Source organism: Nyctereutes procyonoides, unplaced genomic scaffold (genome assembly GCF_905146905.1).
Source record: "Nyctereutes procyonoides isolate TBG_1078 unplaced genomic scaffold, NYPRO_anot_genome, whole genome shotgun sequence".
In the NCBI taxonomy this organism is placed as follows: Eukaryota; Metazoa; Chordata; class Mammalia; order Carnivora; family Canidae; genus Nyctereutes; species Nyctereutes procyonoides.
This window is the reverse complement of record NW_026575028.1, coordinates 4,236,294-4,250,815: the sequence shown is the minus strand read 5'-3', so window position 1 is coordinate 4,250,815 and position 14,522 is coordinate 4,236,294. Positions and strand designations below refer to the sequence as shown.

Here is a 14,522-nt window from a genome sequence, read left to right as displayed (position 1 = left end):
TTCAGCTTAAGTCATGAACTCAGAGTTGTGAGATGGAGCCCCATGTCAGGCTCCATGTGGAGCCAGCTTAAGATTCTCTCTCTCCCTCTCCCTCTGCCCTTCCCTCACTCACACTCTCTCCCCCCCCTTCCCTCTCTCTCTCTCTCTCAAAAAAAAAAAGGAAGGAAGGAAGGAAGGAAGGAAGGAAGGAAGGAAGGAAGGAAGGAAAAGAAAGAAAAGAAAAAAGAGAAAAGAAAAAAGAAAAAAGAAAAGAAAAAAGAAAAAAAAGAAAAGAAAAGAAAAGAAAAGAAAAGAAAAGAAAAGAAAAGAAAAGAAAAGAAAAGAAAGAAAAGAAAGAAAAGAGGTATTCTGTTTGTGGTCCAGAAAGGGGGAGCCAAAGAACAAGAATTTGGCAGAGTTTATCCAACCTGTCCAAAAACAGAGAAACACTAAATCTATTATCTATTTACTGGGAGAGCTTCCTTTCTTTGTGGACAAGAAACTATATAAGGCATCTTCATGGCCTTGATGAAATGGCCCTTGGGACTACTAATTTCATTTCCTCAGATTCCCTGCTTACCCATCAGCCTTCTAATAGTCAATTAACTTCTTAGATACCATATTCCTGGGAATAGGGAATCATGACCAACAGAGATGAATGTATACTGGAAAATACACTGTAAAGCTGGAGCTCTCGTTGTAAATTAATAATAAGTATACTGTAATTAATAAATTAATAAAAAATATATTTTTTAAATTAATAAAAAATATACTGTAAAGCTGGAGCTCTCACTGCAAATTAATAAATTGGTGTCCAGTTTTGTAACTGACTGTTGTCAATTTCACTAGTGTGGGTTTGTGCCACAAAGGACCTGGTTACAGGGCAAGCCCAGGTGGCTCAGTGGTTTAGCACTGCCTTCAGCCTGGGGCCTGATCCTGGAGACCCAGGATCGAGTCCCACGTCAGGCTCCCTGCATGGGGCCTGCTTCTCCCCCTGCCTGTGTCTGTGCCTCTCTCTCTGTGTGTGTGTGTGTGTGTGTGTGTGTGTGTCTCATGAATAAATAAAATATTCTTTAAAAAAAAGACCTGGTTACATTTAGGTTCACTGACAAAACCAGGTTTTTAGACCTATAAAGGGCAAACTAGATTCTCAGTCATAGTGATCCTATGAATGTATCTGGTGAAGCCTTTCTCTAGCAACTTCAACACAAGTCAAACTTATTTAGATCAACAACTTGAAGGAAAAAAAGAAACAAACAACTGGAGATTTGAACTGTGAACCCCAGGACTATTGGTACTACATTACAGCACTAAAATATCCCGCTCTTGTCCAAGTTTGTAAATAAGAAAAAAAATCATAAAATACCTACATGTGGGCAAATTGCCGTGTTGACAAAAAGTGTCACCTGATTTAGCATTCTAGTCCTCCTCACATGGTTTGGATGAGGCGTTAACTGAGCTTCAATGCAACAATGACAATTCATATTTATGTTTTACATTCCCTAAGAAGCAGTCGATGAGGCTTCATAAACCACATTTTTTAAAAAGATTTATTTATTCATGAGAGACACAGAGAGAGAGAAGCAGAGACACAGGCAGAGGGAGAAGCAGACTCCTTGCAGGGAGCCCAATGTGGGACTTAATCCTGGATTCTGAGATCACACCCTGAGCCAAAGGCAGACTCTTAACCACTGAGCCACCCGGGCATCCCCATAAACCACATTAAAGGACAGGCAGTCAGGAAGAGAGCCGCACGTGACTGTCTGATGCCCTCAATGCAATTAAAATATGTTGCTTTCAGGATGTTAAGAGTTGCATAGACCTTTAAATTTCCCAATTCCCTTGGAAATCAAACAATAACTCAAAGACTCCATTTTCTCCAGAATGTGGCGGTACATCCTATTATCAATCCCAGGGAGCAAAATACTGAATGGTAATTCCAAAATAAGTGAGGAAATAAAGGAGATTAGATGGCATTCCAACAAAGGGCTTCATTTTATAAAATAATAAAGGTCAGGAAAGCCCCAAATTAATGAGAGTCTGACATCACTGACAGCCAATTTTCCACAAAAACTCTGTAGAGCTGGTGGGCTAGTTATAGTCTGACACTCCTGGAATAGACTGGACAACCAGCAAGATCAGAATGGTTGCCTGCGTCTAACAGTGGCTAAAAATAACTAGTCTTCCTGGCACACAAAGTGAGATCATAAGAAGACAAGACTAAAATCTTTATTTTGTTTTCTTTTTTTTTTCCTTCAAGACTAAAACCTTTAAATCACACTTCTTAAAATATTAGTTCAGTACACCAATGACCACCTCTCTTAGAGGTACAAATAGATGGGCAACCTGACCCAAAAAGACCATTGCCCAGCAGGTGGCATAAATGTTCTCCATCTAATGTGCATCTGTGTCTAAGGAACATCACTGGATTTGTCTAGAAATCTTTACAATCTGGAGCCAGCTAAGATGTCCACATACCATGAAAAAATGAGTACCCTAGTGAAACTAGTAAAAATACAAGCAAAGTATACCCACCGAGAAAAAGTAGTTTTTCAATAAATGGTGCTGGGACAACTGGTTGTCCACATGCAAAAGAATGAAGTCGGAACCTCATCTCACAGCATATATAAAAATAACTCAAAACAGGGCAGCCCGGGTGGCTCAGCAGTTTAGTTAGTGCTGCCTTCAGCCCAGGGCCTGATCCTGGAGACCCAGGGTCGAGTCCCACTTTGGGCTTCCTGCATGGAGCCTGCTTCTCCCTCTGCCTGTGTCTCTGCCTCTCTCTGTGTCTCTATGAATAAATAAATAAAATCTTTTAAAAAAATAACTCAAAATAAATACATGAAGTATAAGACTCTTAGAAGAAAACACAGGAGCAAGTCTTTATAACCTTGGGTAGGCAATGGTTTCTTAGGTATGACACCAAAAATACAAGGGACAAAAGAAAAAATAAAACTATGCTGAAAATGATACCATCAAGAAAGTAAAAAGACAACCCACAGTACTGAAGAAAATATTCGCAAATAATATTTCTGATAAAGAACTTGGATCTACACAGAATAAAAACCTCTTACAATTTAACAACAAAAAGACCCAATTTAAAAATGAGTTTTCTCTATTTCTCCATGCCTCCAAGAGGACATCCAAAGAGCCACTTAGTACATTTTAATGCTCCACATCATTAGTCATTAGGGAAATGCAAATCAAGACTACAGGGAGATACCACTTCATACCCACTAAAATGTCTATAATCAAAGACAGACAATAATAAGTGTTGGCAAGGATGTAGAGAAATAAGGCCCCAGTTTATATGGCTAGTGGGTATATGTACAATGGTTTGATGGCATTGGAAAACAGTCTGGCAGCTCTCTAACATGTGAAACAGAGTTACCATATGACCCAGCACCAGCAACTCCATCCCTATTACCCAAGGTAGAGTAGGTATGCCTTGGAATACCTATATGGAGATATAACAGCCAAGAGCAATGAAAGCATGTCTGCATAGAAACTTACACACAAATGTTCAGAGCAGCATTACTGGTAATAGCCAAAGAGTGAAAACAACCCAAATGTCCATCAATTGATGAATGGATAACTAAACATGGTGTAGCCACAACTCAGAATGTTATTTAACAATAAAAAGCCCTGAAGCATTGACAGTGGTGACAGCATGTATGAACTTCTTCTTAAGTCAGAGAAGCCAGACACAAACCATCACATGTTATGATTCCATTCGATATGAGGTCTAAAAGCCATTTGTGCACTTTAACCTGGTGTACGTTTACAGTATTGTGAATTCGATCTCAATAAAGTTGTTCAAAAACCTGTACAGGACAAAAAATAGCCACGTGTAAGTAATCTGTAAATCTAGGATTTTTTTCCTTTTTTTAAAGGTTTTATTTATTTGAGAAAGAGAGAGAGAGAGAGAGAGAGAGAGAGAGAGGTGGAGACACAGGCAGAGGGAGAAGCAGGCTCCATGCAGGGAGCCCGATGTGGGACTGGATCCTGAGACTTCAGGATCACGCCCTGGGCTGAAGGCGGTGCTAAACTGCTGAGCCACCCAGGCTGCCCCTACCCAAGGATTTTTAAACATTAAATCCTAAGATTATACTGTCAGGGGAATAAAGACAATATGAAAGAAACTAACTTACTTAGTATTACAGAAACCTGGATGATAAAAGAGTAAGTTAAGAGAAGGGAAATGGTCTATGTGGAAATAAGGTAAGACAAAACTTGGAGCAGGAGTCACCTTGTGTGTCTAGTATCATCCAAGGCAGGGAGCAGCTTGGTCAGATACTCACCTAGCTCATTCCGTCCACAGGTGTATCCCTTTAGTAGAGGTGAATTAATTATACAATCACATAGTGATAGTTACCATAAATATCATTTTACAAACTCCACTTGCTCTGATTTCAAGCTCACCAGGCCACTTTTCTCATTGTAAACTTCCCACAGACTTATCTGATAGGATTGTCATGATCAGCTGATTCTGGTATATAGTTCATCAGAAATTAGCAAATTAATCCCCTGGTTTAGATTCCTCACTCAAGATACTGGTTAGTACAAACCAGTCCTCATGAAACTTAGGAATTTTGGCTGCTCTTAGCAAACTACTTCTCATCCTACAAAGTTCATGACCAATGACTCTCAACCACTGGGACATTCCCAAAATAGGACCCCTAAAAGATTAATCTACTGTACACTTGGGGCAGAGGTGGGCAGACTCAGGTTCCCTAGCCCTTCCCATTTCCCCTGACAATCACAGCCACTGTCATATCTGGGAGTGCACAGTCCTCCTCAGGTAGGTTGGTATACCCTGGACTAGGAGCCTTCCACTAAGATCCTACCAGTCTCTGAGGCCCAGATTGAGCCCCAACCCTAGACTTCTTCAGTGTACCCCCATCTCAACTCTAACTTCCATACTCTCAGATCCTCACATTCTATTATGTTATCCAGTCTGACCTCATGCACAGAGTTTAAGAATCTTACCTAAAATCACACAGGTAACTGGGGCACCTGAGTGGCCCAATGGTTGAGTGCTACCTTTGGCTCAGGTTGTGATCCTGGGATCCTGGGATCGAGTTCTTGCATCAGGCTCCCCACAGGGACCCTGCTTTTCCCTCTGCCTATGTCTCTGCCTCTCTGTCTCTCATGAATAAATAAATAAAATCTTTTAAAAAATCATACAGCTAAGTATTGGCAGAGTAAAAATCGGAACCAAAGTCTTTAGATTCTCAGCCCAATATGTTATTCATTCTGTTAGTGCTGCCTTTGTTACAGGTCATTTGAAAGCTCAGCTTGCATTTGTGGAAATTCCCTTACATCCTGCTGAGCAACCTTCTTTTGCCCAAGGCAGCACCTTAGGCCCTTACAGTATTCTCATAGGCTATTTAACACCAATATTTATACATCAGGTCTGAAGGTTTCTTTGAATTTTAAAGAATTCCTATAAAATGTTTATCTTTGTATTCATTGACTATCTCTGCAAAGATATGTTAGAAGTCAGTGACAGTCTCTGGGGGCTCCTGGGGGCTCAGTCAGATAAATATCTGACTCTTGGTTTTGCCTCAGGTCATGATCTCAGGGTCACGGGAACAAGCCCCATGCTGGGCTCTTGCACTCTGCATGGAGCCTGCTTGAGATTCTCTCCCTCTTCCTCTGCCCCATCACACACACACACACACACACACACACACACACACACACACGCATGCACAGGAAAAGAATAAAAAGTCAATGACAGTCTTCAGTAAAGAACTAAGCTAAGTAGAGAGGGAGAGACTTCATGAAATATCTTTTCAGTATTATTGGAATCCTTCCCATATGCTTTTATTGTGCATATAAAAACATAATTTTTTAAAAGTTGTGCCATAAAAAAAGGCTGACAAAATCCCAACCTGTATACCATACACATATCACATGAAGCATTCTTACTGAAAAGAATAAAAATTAGAGGGACACCTGGGTGGCTCAGCGGCTAAATGTCTGCCTTTGGCTCAGGGCGTGATCCCAGGTCTGGGGATTCAGTTCCGCATCCAGCTCCCTGTGAGGAGCCTACTTTTCCCTCAGCCTATGTCTCTGCCTCTCTCTGTGTGTCTCTCATGAATAAATAAAATCTTTAAAAAAAAAGAATAAAAATTAGAAAATATCTGGGCCACCTTATTTTATTGTTTTCCAGTGTTAGAAAGGATTTTTTATTTCACACCCTTCCCCTGACAACTTTACAGATAATGTGCACAGAATGCTAGGTGGTTATCTGCTTAGAGGCAGCCCATCCCATGAAGGAGAATGCTGAGACAGCCACCTGTAATTCCTTAGAAATTTGTTGCTATCTTCCTATGAAGCTATGAAAAACTAGATATGTTTAAAATGGCCTTCAGTCTCTTTATAAAGATTTTATTTATTTTATTTATTTAGAGAGAGAGAATGCAGCAGGGAGAAGGAAGGGCAGAGGTAGAAGGAGAGAGATTCTCAAGCAGTGCTGAGCACTAGCTCCAAACCCACTGGATCTCACAACCCTGAGATCATGATAGAGCTGAAATCAAGAGCTGGATGCTCAACCCACTGAGCCACCTAGGGACCCCTCTCTCAGTCTCTTTAAAGAAAGAGGGTTTGAGGTAGGCTACAGCTGCTATATTAACCTCAGCAGTGGTTTCAAGGAAGTCTATCCATAAAAACTGCTACAGCCAGGCTACCTCCAGGAACAGGTCACCCACACCAGGGTCTTTGGAACCCAAGAACCCTAAGGCAGTAAGTGGATTTCACCAACACAGATGTTGAGCTGGTGGGGCCACCAGGCCCTCCCTGAGTGAAAAGTGGGCTCTGTATCCCCAGCTGTGCAGGCATTCCCATGGGGGCCAGAGGACAGGCAAGCTCTGTCGCATGGGTCACCTGGGCACAGGAGAGCCTGGTGCAACTGGGGTACAGAGGGGCGGGCCCAGAGGTCCTTGTCTGTATTGGCCAGCACTCTCGGGCCCTGGCAGGGGAGTAGGGGAGGGCTGGAGAAGCTGTGCTTGTCATGTGCCCTGCTGGGTGGTTCTGGACTGGCCAGTGGCCACTGTGTTGTTACTTAGACCTTGAAGCCAACTGAGCTAGGCAGCTGGATCCACAGCTGGGTTTCCCTGTCCAAGTGCTGGGACTACTCCTCTCTGTGGACTTCAGGAAGCAGCACGTGAAGAGGGCCAGGGGCCTGAACAGGACTATGGAGGCCATCACCACCATCCAGAAGCCAGAGGTCTCCTATGTGGCACAGACTTGCATATAGGGAATCCCTAAAGACAATCAGGCAATGCTCCCCTTCCAGGAGGAGCAGGTGAGGAGGCTGGACCCCACCAGCTGGTGACTGGAGTGGTAGTGAAACATGATGACAGTCCCCTTGTTAGCTCCATCGTCACGAAATACTTAAAGAGGCAAGCGGCAAGAGCGGCCATACATAAGCAGAGCGCCAGAAGAGTTCTGGGGCCCTGGAGCGGGGGGCGGGGGGCATGGCATTCCAACCTGCCAGGACTGTGCTACAGAGTGTGGCCCTGCACGCAGCACAGAGACCTCTCCCACTTTTTAAGGATTCTACATTTAAAGTAGCTTTTTACACTAGAAGTTCCATTATTAATTCCAACATTAACATTAAATAAAATAAAACTTTAGAGATACATTTAATCACCTACAGAGTCTAGACACTTTGGTCATGATTCTATGTAGGGAGACTACAACTACAGAATGTCCTAAGAAGGCATTCATATGAAAATGCTAATATGAAAGAAATAGATGTTGGTTATAGGTTCTAAGCTAACAATGATGATCATAGAAAATAATGATGTACAACTGTTTATTTATTACTTCCTTCATTTAAATGTCTAGTGAAAGATTAGCCTGGCCCTGTGCTAGGAACTTCTTTTTTTTTGAATTTTTATTTATTTATGATAGTCACACAGAGAGAGAGAGAGAGAGGCAGAGACACAGGCAGAGGGAGAAGCAGGCTCCATGCACCGGGAGCCCGACGTGGGATTCGATCCCGGGTCTCCAGGATCGCGCCCTGGGCCAAAGGCAGGCGCTAAACCGCTGCACTACCCAGGGATCCCCGGAACTTCTGATATAATGGTCATCATAAACAGACTAAGCTCCTGTTCTCATGGAGCTTAGCCTAGTGGAGGAAACAAACATAAATCTAATCACTGAAAAAAAGAATTCATATGTAACTGAAAATTGGGACCAGTACTGTAAAGAAAATTGTATTGTAAGCAGCTGAGGTTTTTAAGCAGCCCTGCAAGCATGTTCAGATCTGCATTTTAGAATAAGAAACACATCTTGTACTTAAATGAAATTACAGTGCAGAGAGGTATGTAAGGTAGCAGGACTAAATTACTACAGTGTTAACATTCTTCCAATTCTTAGGAAAAGTGCCAAGGAATTTTCAGTGATTATAAATCCAAGGCCAGTTTTATGGCTGTGATCCCAAAAACACTTTGGTCTTGCCCAGGGCCTTGGTTTAGCAAATACTACCTCCAGACAATACTTAGTAACATCAGAGCCTTTTCCTTTCCTGTCATCTTTCCATGACCCCGCCAATACTTCAGAGTCAAGACTATCTCCATCATGGTCAGTATAGCTGTCCACTTATTTCAAAACAGGAGAGAGACTCCTGATTTACTCACCTGATTATCTAGTTTCAGCTGTCGAAGTTTCATGGTCTCATCTTCAAAGGCACTGTTTAAAAAAAAAATGGGGGAAAAAGCATGTAAAGAAAAAATTCTATTAAAATTATGTCAATTTCATCTCTTCCATGTATCTACTCCTTTGGACTGTTAGGAACCAGTTGATTCTGCCTTAGGGAAAGCATCAGTTTCTAGATGTTACCCACACTGACCGCAGGAGGACTTGCCATCCTTAATGTCACACTTAGTTCACAGAGGACCTCAGGAGATTGAAATACCCAAAGAGTAAAAAAAGAAAAAGAGGGGATCCCTGGGTGGCTCAGTGGTTTAGCGCTGCTTTCATCCCAGGGCCTGATCCTGGAGACCCAGGATAGAGTCCCACGTCGGGCTCCCGGTGCATGGAGCCTGCTTCTCCCTCTGCCTATGTCTCTGCCTCTCTCTCTTTCCCTCCCTCCCTCCCTCCTCCCCCTCTCTGTGTCTCTCTTGAATAAATAAATAAAATCTTAAAAAAAAAAAAAAGATGTACTGTGTTGCCTGGGTGGCTTAGTCAGTTAAGCATTCAACTCCTGATTTTGGCTCAGGTCATGATCTCAGGGTTGTGGAATAGAGCCCCACGTGGGGCTCTGCACTGGGCATGGAGCCTGCTCAAGATTCTCTCTCCCTCTCCCTCTGCTCCTACCTGTACTCTCTCAAATAAATAAATAAATCTTAAAAAAAAATAAAGATGTAGAGCACAGACTCCCATGCATGCAGGAATTTTTAAAAACCATATGTCAAGTAGTTATTATGGGCCAGGCACATGCATATTCTATTTATTCCTCAAAACAATGCTATGGATTAGTTTTCCCACTTTGAAGATGGGGAAAGAGACTCAGAAGGCCATGCATAAGGTTAAACAGCAGAAACAGACCCTAATCCAGGTCTCTTTCCAGAGTCTAAACTCCACCTAAAAATCAAATGTTTTTCTTCTTTTTTGGAGCTAGTTCTAGGAAAGAGAGATGAGACTATAACGGGGCTCAGGGCCGACTGTCCCCAGATATATGGAAGCGGTACACTGATAATTCTGAAGTAAAGCTTACTTGAGAAACAGCCAATGCAAGCACATTCTGACCCTCTTTTGTCCCCCTAAAAGCAGGAAATAAATTTTCCATATGAAAGGTGCCCTCCCTGTACCAAGAAGTAAAAAAACACGCTTATTACCAGAGACAGAGAATTCAAGACCTATATACTAAGTCGATGTATACAAACTGTTTAATTTTTTCACTAATTAGTACCCAAGACTAACTTTGTCTTGTCAGTTCTTCACAAATTTATTGTTTCTTCTTCTAAAAGGTATATAAACTACCTGCTTTGGTCATTTCTTAGGTCCCATATCTAGGAGACCTCTATATGTACAAAATTAATTTTTTTAAAGAGACACATTAAAAAAGATTTATTTATTTATTCATGAGAGACAGACTGAGAGAGAGGCAGAGACACAGGCAGAGGGAGAAGCAGGCTCCTCGCAGGAAGCCTGATGTGGAACTCGATCCCAGGACTCCGGGATCACAACCTGAGCCAAAGGCAGGCACATAACCACTGAACTACCCAGGAGTCCCCAAAATTAATTTTTCTCCTGTTAATCTGTCTTGTGTCGATTTAATTATTAGACCAGCCAAAAGAACGTGGGAGGGTAAAATGGGCAGGGTAAAAATCTTCCCCACAACAACTGTGTATAGCATCTTACTATAGCCCACTGATTTCCTTAAGATCTAGGCAAGTCATTTAACTTTCAAGTTTATCATTAATAAAACATGATGCCAGTCATGCAAGGAGACTATAAGTATGGGTGAACAGATAAGACTTAACACCACTAGGAGACAGATTTGTTAGAGAGAAGAAAACAACAATGACAAAAATGGAATCTAATTACTGTCTCCAAATCCTTTTGAACTTTTCAAAAACTCTCTCTGAAGCCTTTTCTATTTTTGAAATTTTTCTAATTTAAGATTTTGTTTTGCAACTCAGCATTCTTGGAAAGAGTAGAGTATGAAACAAGGCAGAAATGGTTCTTATTATTATTTATAATAATAGTAATTATTATTTGTATTATAAATTTTTACTGGAGCTTATTGTCAGGAAACTACAAATACAAGGTCTTATTTAAGAAGACAAATTCTATGGCTACAAAAGGAAGCATGGCTTTTCCTGTATTGATGTAAATACTAAAGCATCTTATCCATGGCTTAATGGTTCACCACTACCTTCACATATTTTAGAAGGTGTTATGCATTTTATTTTTTAATTTAAAAAAAATTTTAAAGATTTTGAGAGAGAGAGAAAATGAGCAATGGGGGAGGGACAGAGGAAGAGAAAGAGAGAACCAGACACCCTGCTGAACATGAAGCCCAACATGGGGCTGGATCCCAGGACCCACAGATTGTGCCCCTGAGCAGAAGGCAGGCAGACCTGTAACTGACTGAGCCACCCAGGCATCCAGGTGTTACACATTTTAACAATGCATAGCAACTTGGAATTTGCATACTATCTCCAAGATTCCTCTTGCCTACTAATCTGTAAGCAGATTTAATAACCCCTTAGATATAGATAAGATGACATTCTGGTTCTCTGACAGTTCCCCTCTATTAACTTCCTTATCAACTATATGCTTTTAAAAAAACCTAAGTATTCAAGATAAATCATCTCTTTTTTCCCAATTCAAAAGAGGGACAAATGGGGTCCCTGGGTGGCTCAGTTGGTTAAACATCTGACTCATCTCAGCTCAAGGTCCTGAGCTTGAGCCCTGCATTGGGCTCTGCTCTGGGCGTGGAGCCTACTTAAAGAAGAGAAAAAGGGAAAGAAAAACAGATAAACAAAAATGTTAGATATGATATAATCAGGCCTTGACTTCATGCGCTCCTAACATATTTCCTAGATACATGCCTTTTTTCCTTAGTGTTTTTTTTTTAATTTTTATTTATTTATGACAGTCACACAGATAGAGAGAGAGAGGCAGAGACACAGGCAGAGGGAGAAGCAGGCTCCATGCACCGGGAGCCCGACGTGGGATTCGATCCTGGGTCTCCAGGATCGCGCCCTGGGCCAAAGGCAGGCGCCAAACCGCTGCACCACCCAGGGATCCCCTTTCCTTAGTGTTTTAACCCTCATTCACATATTTTTAAATCTTAGCTTTATGAATACAGTGCTAGAATAGCACTCTTGATTTCAGCTCAGGTCATGATCTCAAGGGTTTGTGAGATCCTGTGAGCCTGCATCAGGCTCTGCATTCAGTTGGGAGTATGCTTGAAGATGCTCTCTCCTTCTCTCCCCTGGGCCCCTCCCCCACTCTGTCTCTCTAAAGTAAATAAATAAATCTTTTTTAAAAACCTACTAAGACAAAAAATTATTATTTTAAATATATATAGGAAAAAACTGTGAATATACAGGAACAGGTAACATGGTATAAAAATGCACTTACAAACTAGTACTAACAGCTACTGCTATGAGTCCTGCTTTTTCTCTACCTCATTTTGCTCTCAACACTAAACCAGAATTGCAAAATCCCGACATGTTAAAGAAATCATCCTATCCCACCCCCCCAGCCCACCCTTACACACACACACACACAATGCTAAAACCTCCTCAATCAAGGTAAATTTTGACATAGATATGAAGTCCTCAAACATTTCTCTTAAGGCCTCTAATAGTGAGGAAACCAGGTGTATATTCAATAACCATCTTGACACCCCTAATTCCTTTCATCAAGCCTGGGCAAGCTGAACAGACAATTCAAATAAACAGGTTTTGTTTCAGCCTGAACAAAAGAGGCACTAAAAAGATGCTATAATTGTAACATTTAGATACCTCTTATACATCAAAAGCTACACTTTCTTTGAGCTCTAGTTCTAAATTATAATTTAGCAGAAATAACATTTTATACACTTACATTAATCTGAACTGAATTTCTAGTCTAACCTCAAATATGATCTTACTAAACTTGCATTTTTTTCTTTTAATATTCTTCCCTTCCTTTCAAATCAAGTTGTTTACTAGCAAGTCTAACCAAGCCTGGTTAGTAAATCAACACAAAACAGAAAGACTTCCTACAGAGTAAAAGAGATGGAATTACTGTATCCCATTTTTCTCATGGAAAATTTCCTATTACTTGATACAAATAGGGAAAATTCTAAACATACATCTTAGTAAAACACAGATCCAGCATTTGAGAATGGGATATAATTATGCCCATAGAACATCATTCTCTTGAACTACTTCCCATTATATATATATGTGCATTATATATATATATTTTTTAAATATGTTTTCAAGCCAACTATTTCCTTTTTTTAAAATTTTTATTTATTTATGATAGTTACACAGAGAGAGAGAGAGAGAGAGGCAGAGACACAGGCAGAGGGAGAAGCAGGCTCCATGCACCGGGAGCCCGATGTGGGACTTGATCCTGGGTCTCCAGGATCGCACCCTGGGCCAAAAGCAGGCACCAAACCGCTGCGCCACCCAGGGATCCCCGTGCATTATATATATTATATATATTATACATATTATATATATTATATATAATGCAATGCTGACCACAATAAGTGTAGTCATCATATCTATCACCACAGTACATTATTACAACATTATTGACTATATTCTCTATGCTATACTTTTATCCTCATGACTTATTTTATAACTGGAAGTTTGTATCTGTTAGTGCTCTTCACCTATTCACTCTATTATTTCTTTAATTGAAAGGATTTTTTAAAAGATTTATTTATTCATGAGAGACACACAGAGAGCGAGGCAGAGACACAGGCAGAGTTCGGAGAAGCAGGCTACCTGCGGGGAGCCTGATGTGGGACTCGATCCCAGGACTCTGGGATCACGCCCTGAATCAAAGGCAGATGCTCAACCCTTGAGCCACCCTTGAGCCCCTGAAAGGATTTTTGAGGTAACATATGTGTTGCAAGAAGATTGCTGGTGCTAAATCCTTTATGTATGTTTTTTTTCTTTCTAGTGTTTTCCTTCATTGACTATAAAAAATAATGCATACTCATTTTGTAAATTTTGAAAAAATTCATAAGGAAAATAAAAGTCTTTTCATAATCCTACCATCTTGAGATATAATCCCTGCTAACAAGGAAACAAACATCTTTACAAATATTTCTATAAATTTGTATATATTTGAAATAATATTTATGATTTTTGTATCACTTTAAGATTATAACATAAGCATCTTTTATGTTATTATATGTTTTTGAAATATAATATTAAATGGCTATGTAATAGTCTATCACATGGGCATTACATAAACTCTTTTCTTTTTTTATTGTGGTAAAAACATGTACTATAAAATGTAACATCTTAACCATTTTTAAGTGGACAGTTCAGTCGTATTAAGTACACTTATATTGTTGTTTGCATACAAATTGTTATAGCAGCATTATTCACAAGAGCCCTAAAGTAGAAACACATCAAGTGCCCATCAACTAATGAACAGGTAAACAAAATCTGGTTTATCTATAATGTGGGATATTATTCAGCCATAAAAAGGAGTAGATATTGAAACATGGGAGAACCTGGCAAACATTACGCTACATGAAAGAAGCCAATCAACAATAGACCACATATTATACGATTCCGTTTTCATAAAATGTCCAGAAGAGGCAAATTTACAAAGGCAGAAAGTAGATTAGTGATTGCTTAGGGCCTTGGGGGGATAAAAGCTGGGAGATGATAGCTAAAGGGCATGGGATAGCTTTCTGAAGTGATGAAAATGTCCTAAAATTAACTGTGGTGATGGATGCACACTTCTGTGAATATACTAATAACCAGTGAAGTGTGTATACTTTAAATGGATGTATTGCATGGTATATGAATTATATTTCAATAAAGCTGTTATTATTTTTA

General features: G+C 40.4%; 1 protein-coding gene across 2 annotated transcripts in view; it reads right to left on the bottom strand.

Moving 5' to 3' along the window:
* Nucleotides 1-14,522, bottom strand: part of TULP3 (TUB like protein 3) — a 74,364-nt gene that overhangs the window by 25,350 nt on the left and 34,492 nt on the right. For both annotated transcript variants that reach the window (XM_055315428.1, XM_055315429.1), the window contains exon 2: nt 8,631-8,682. In XM_055315428.1, the coding sequence (XP_055171403.1) occupies nt 8,631-8,682 (52 nt within the window). The remainder of the gene's footprint in view (nt 1-8,630; nt 8,683-14,522) is intronic.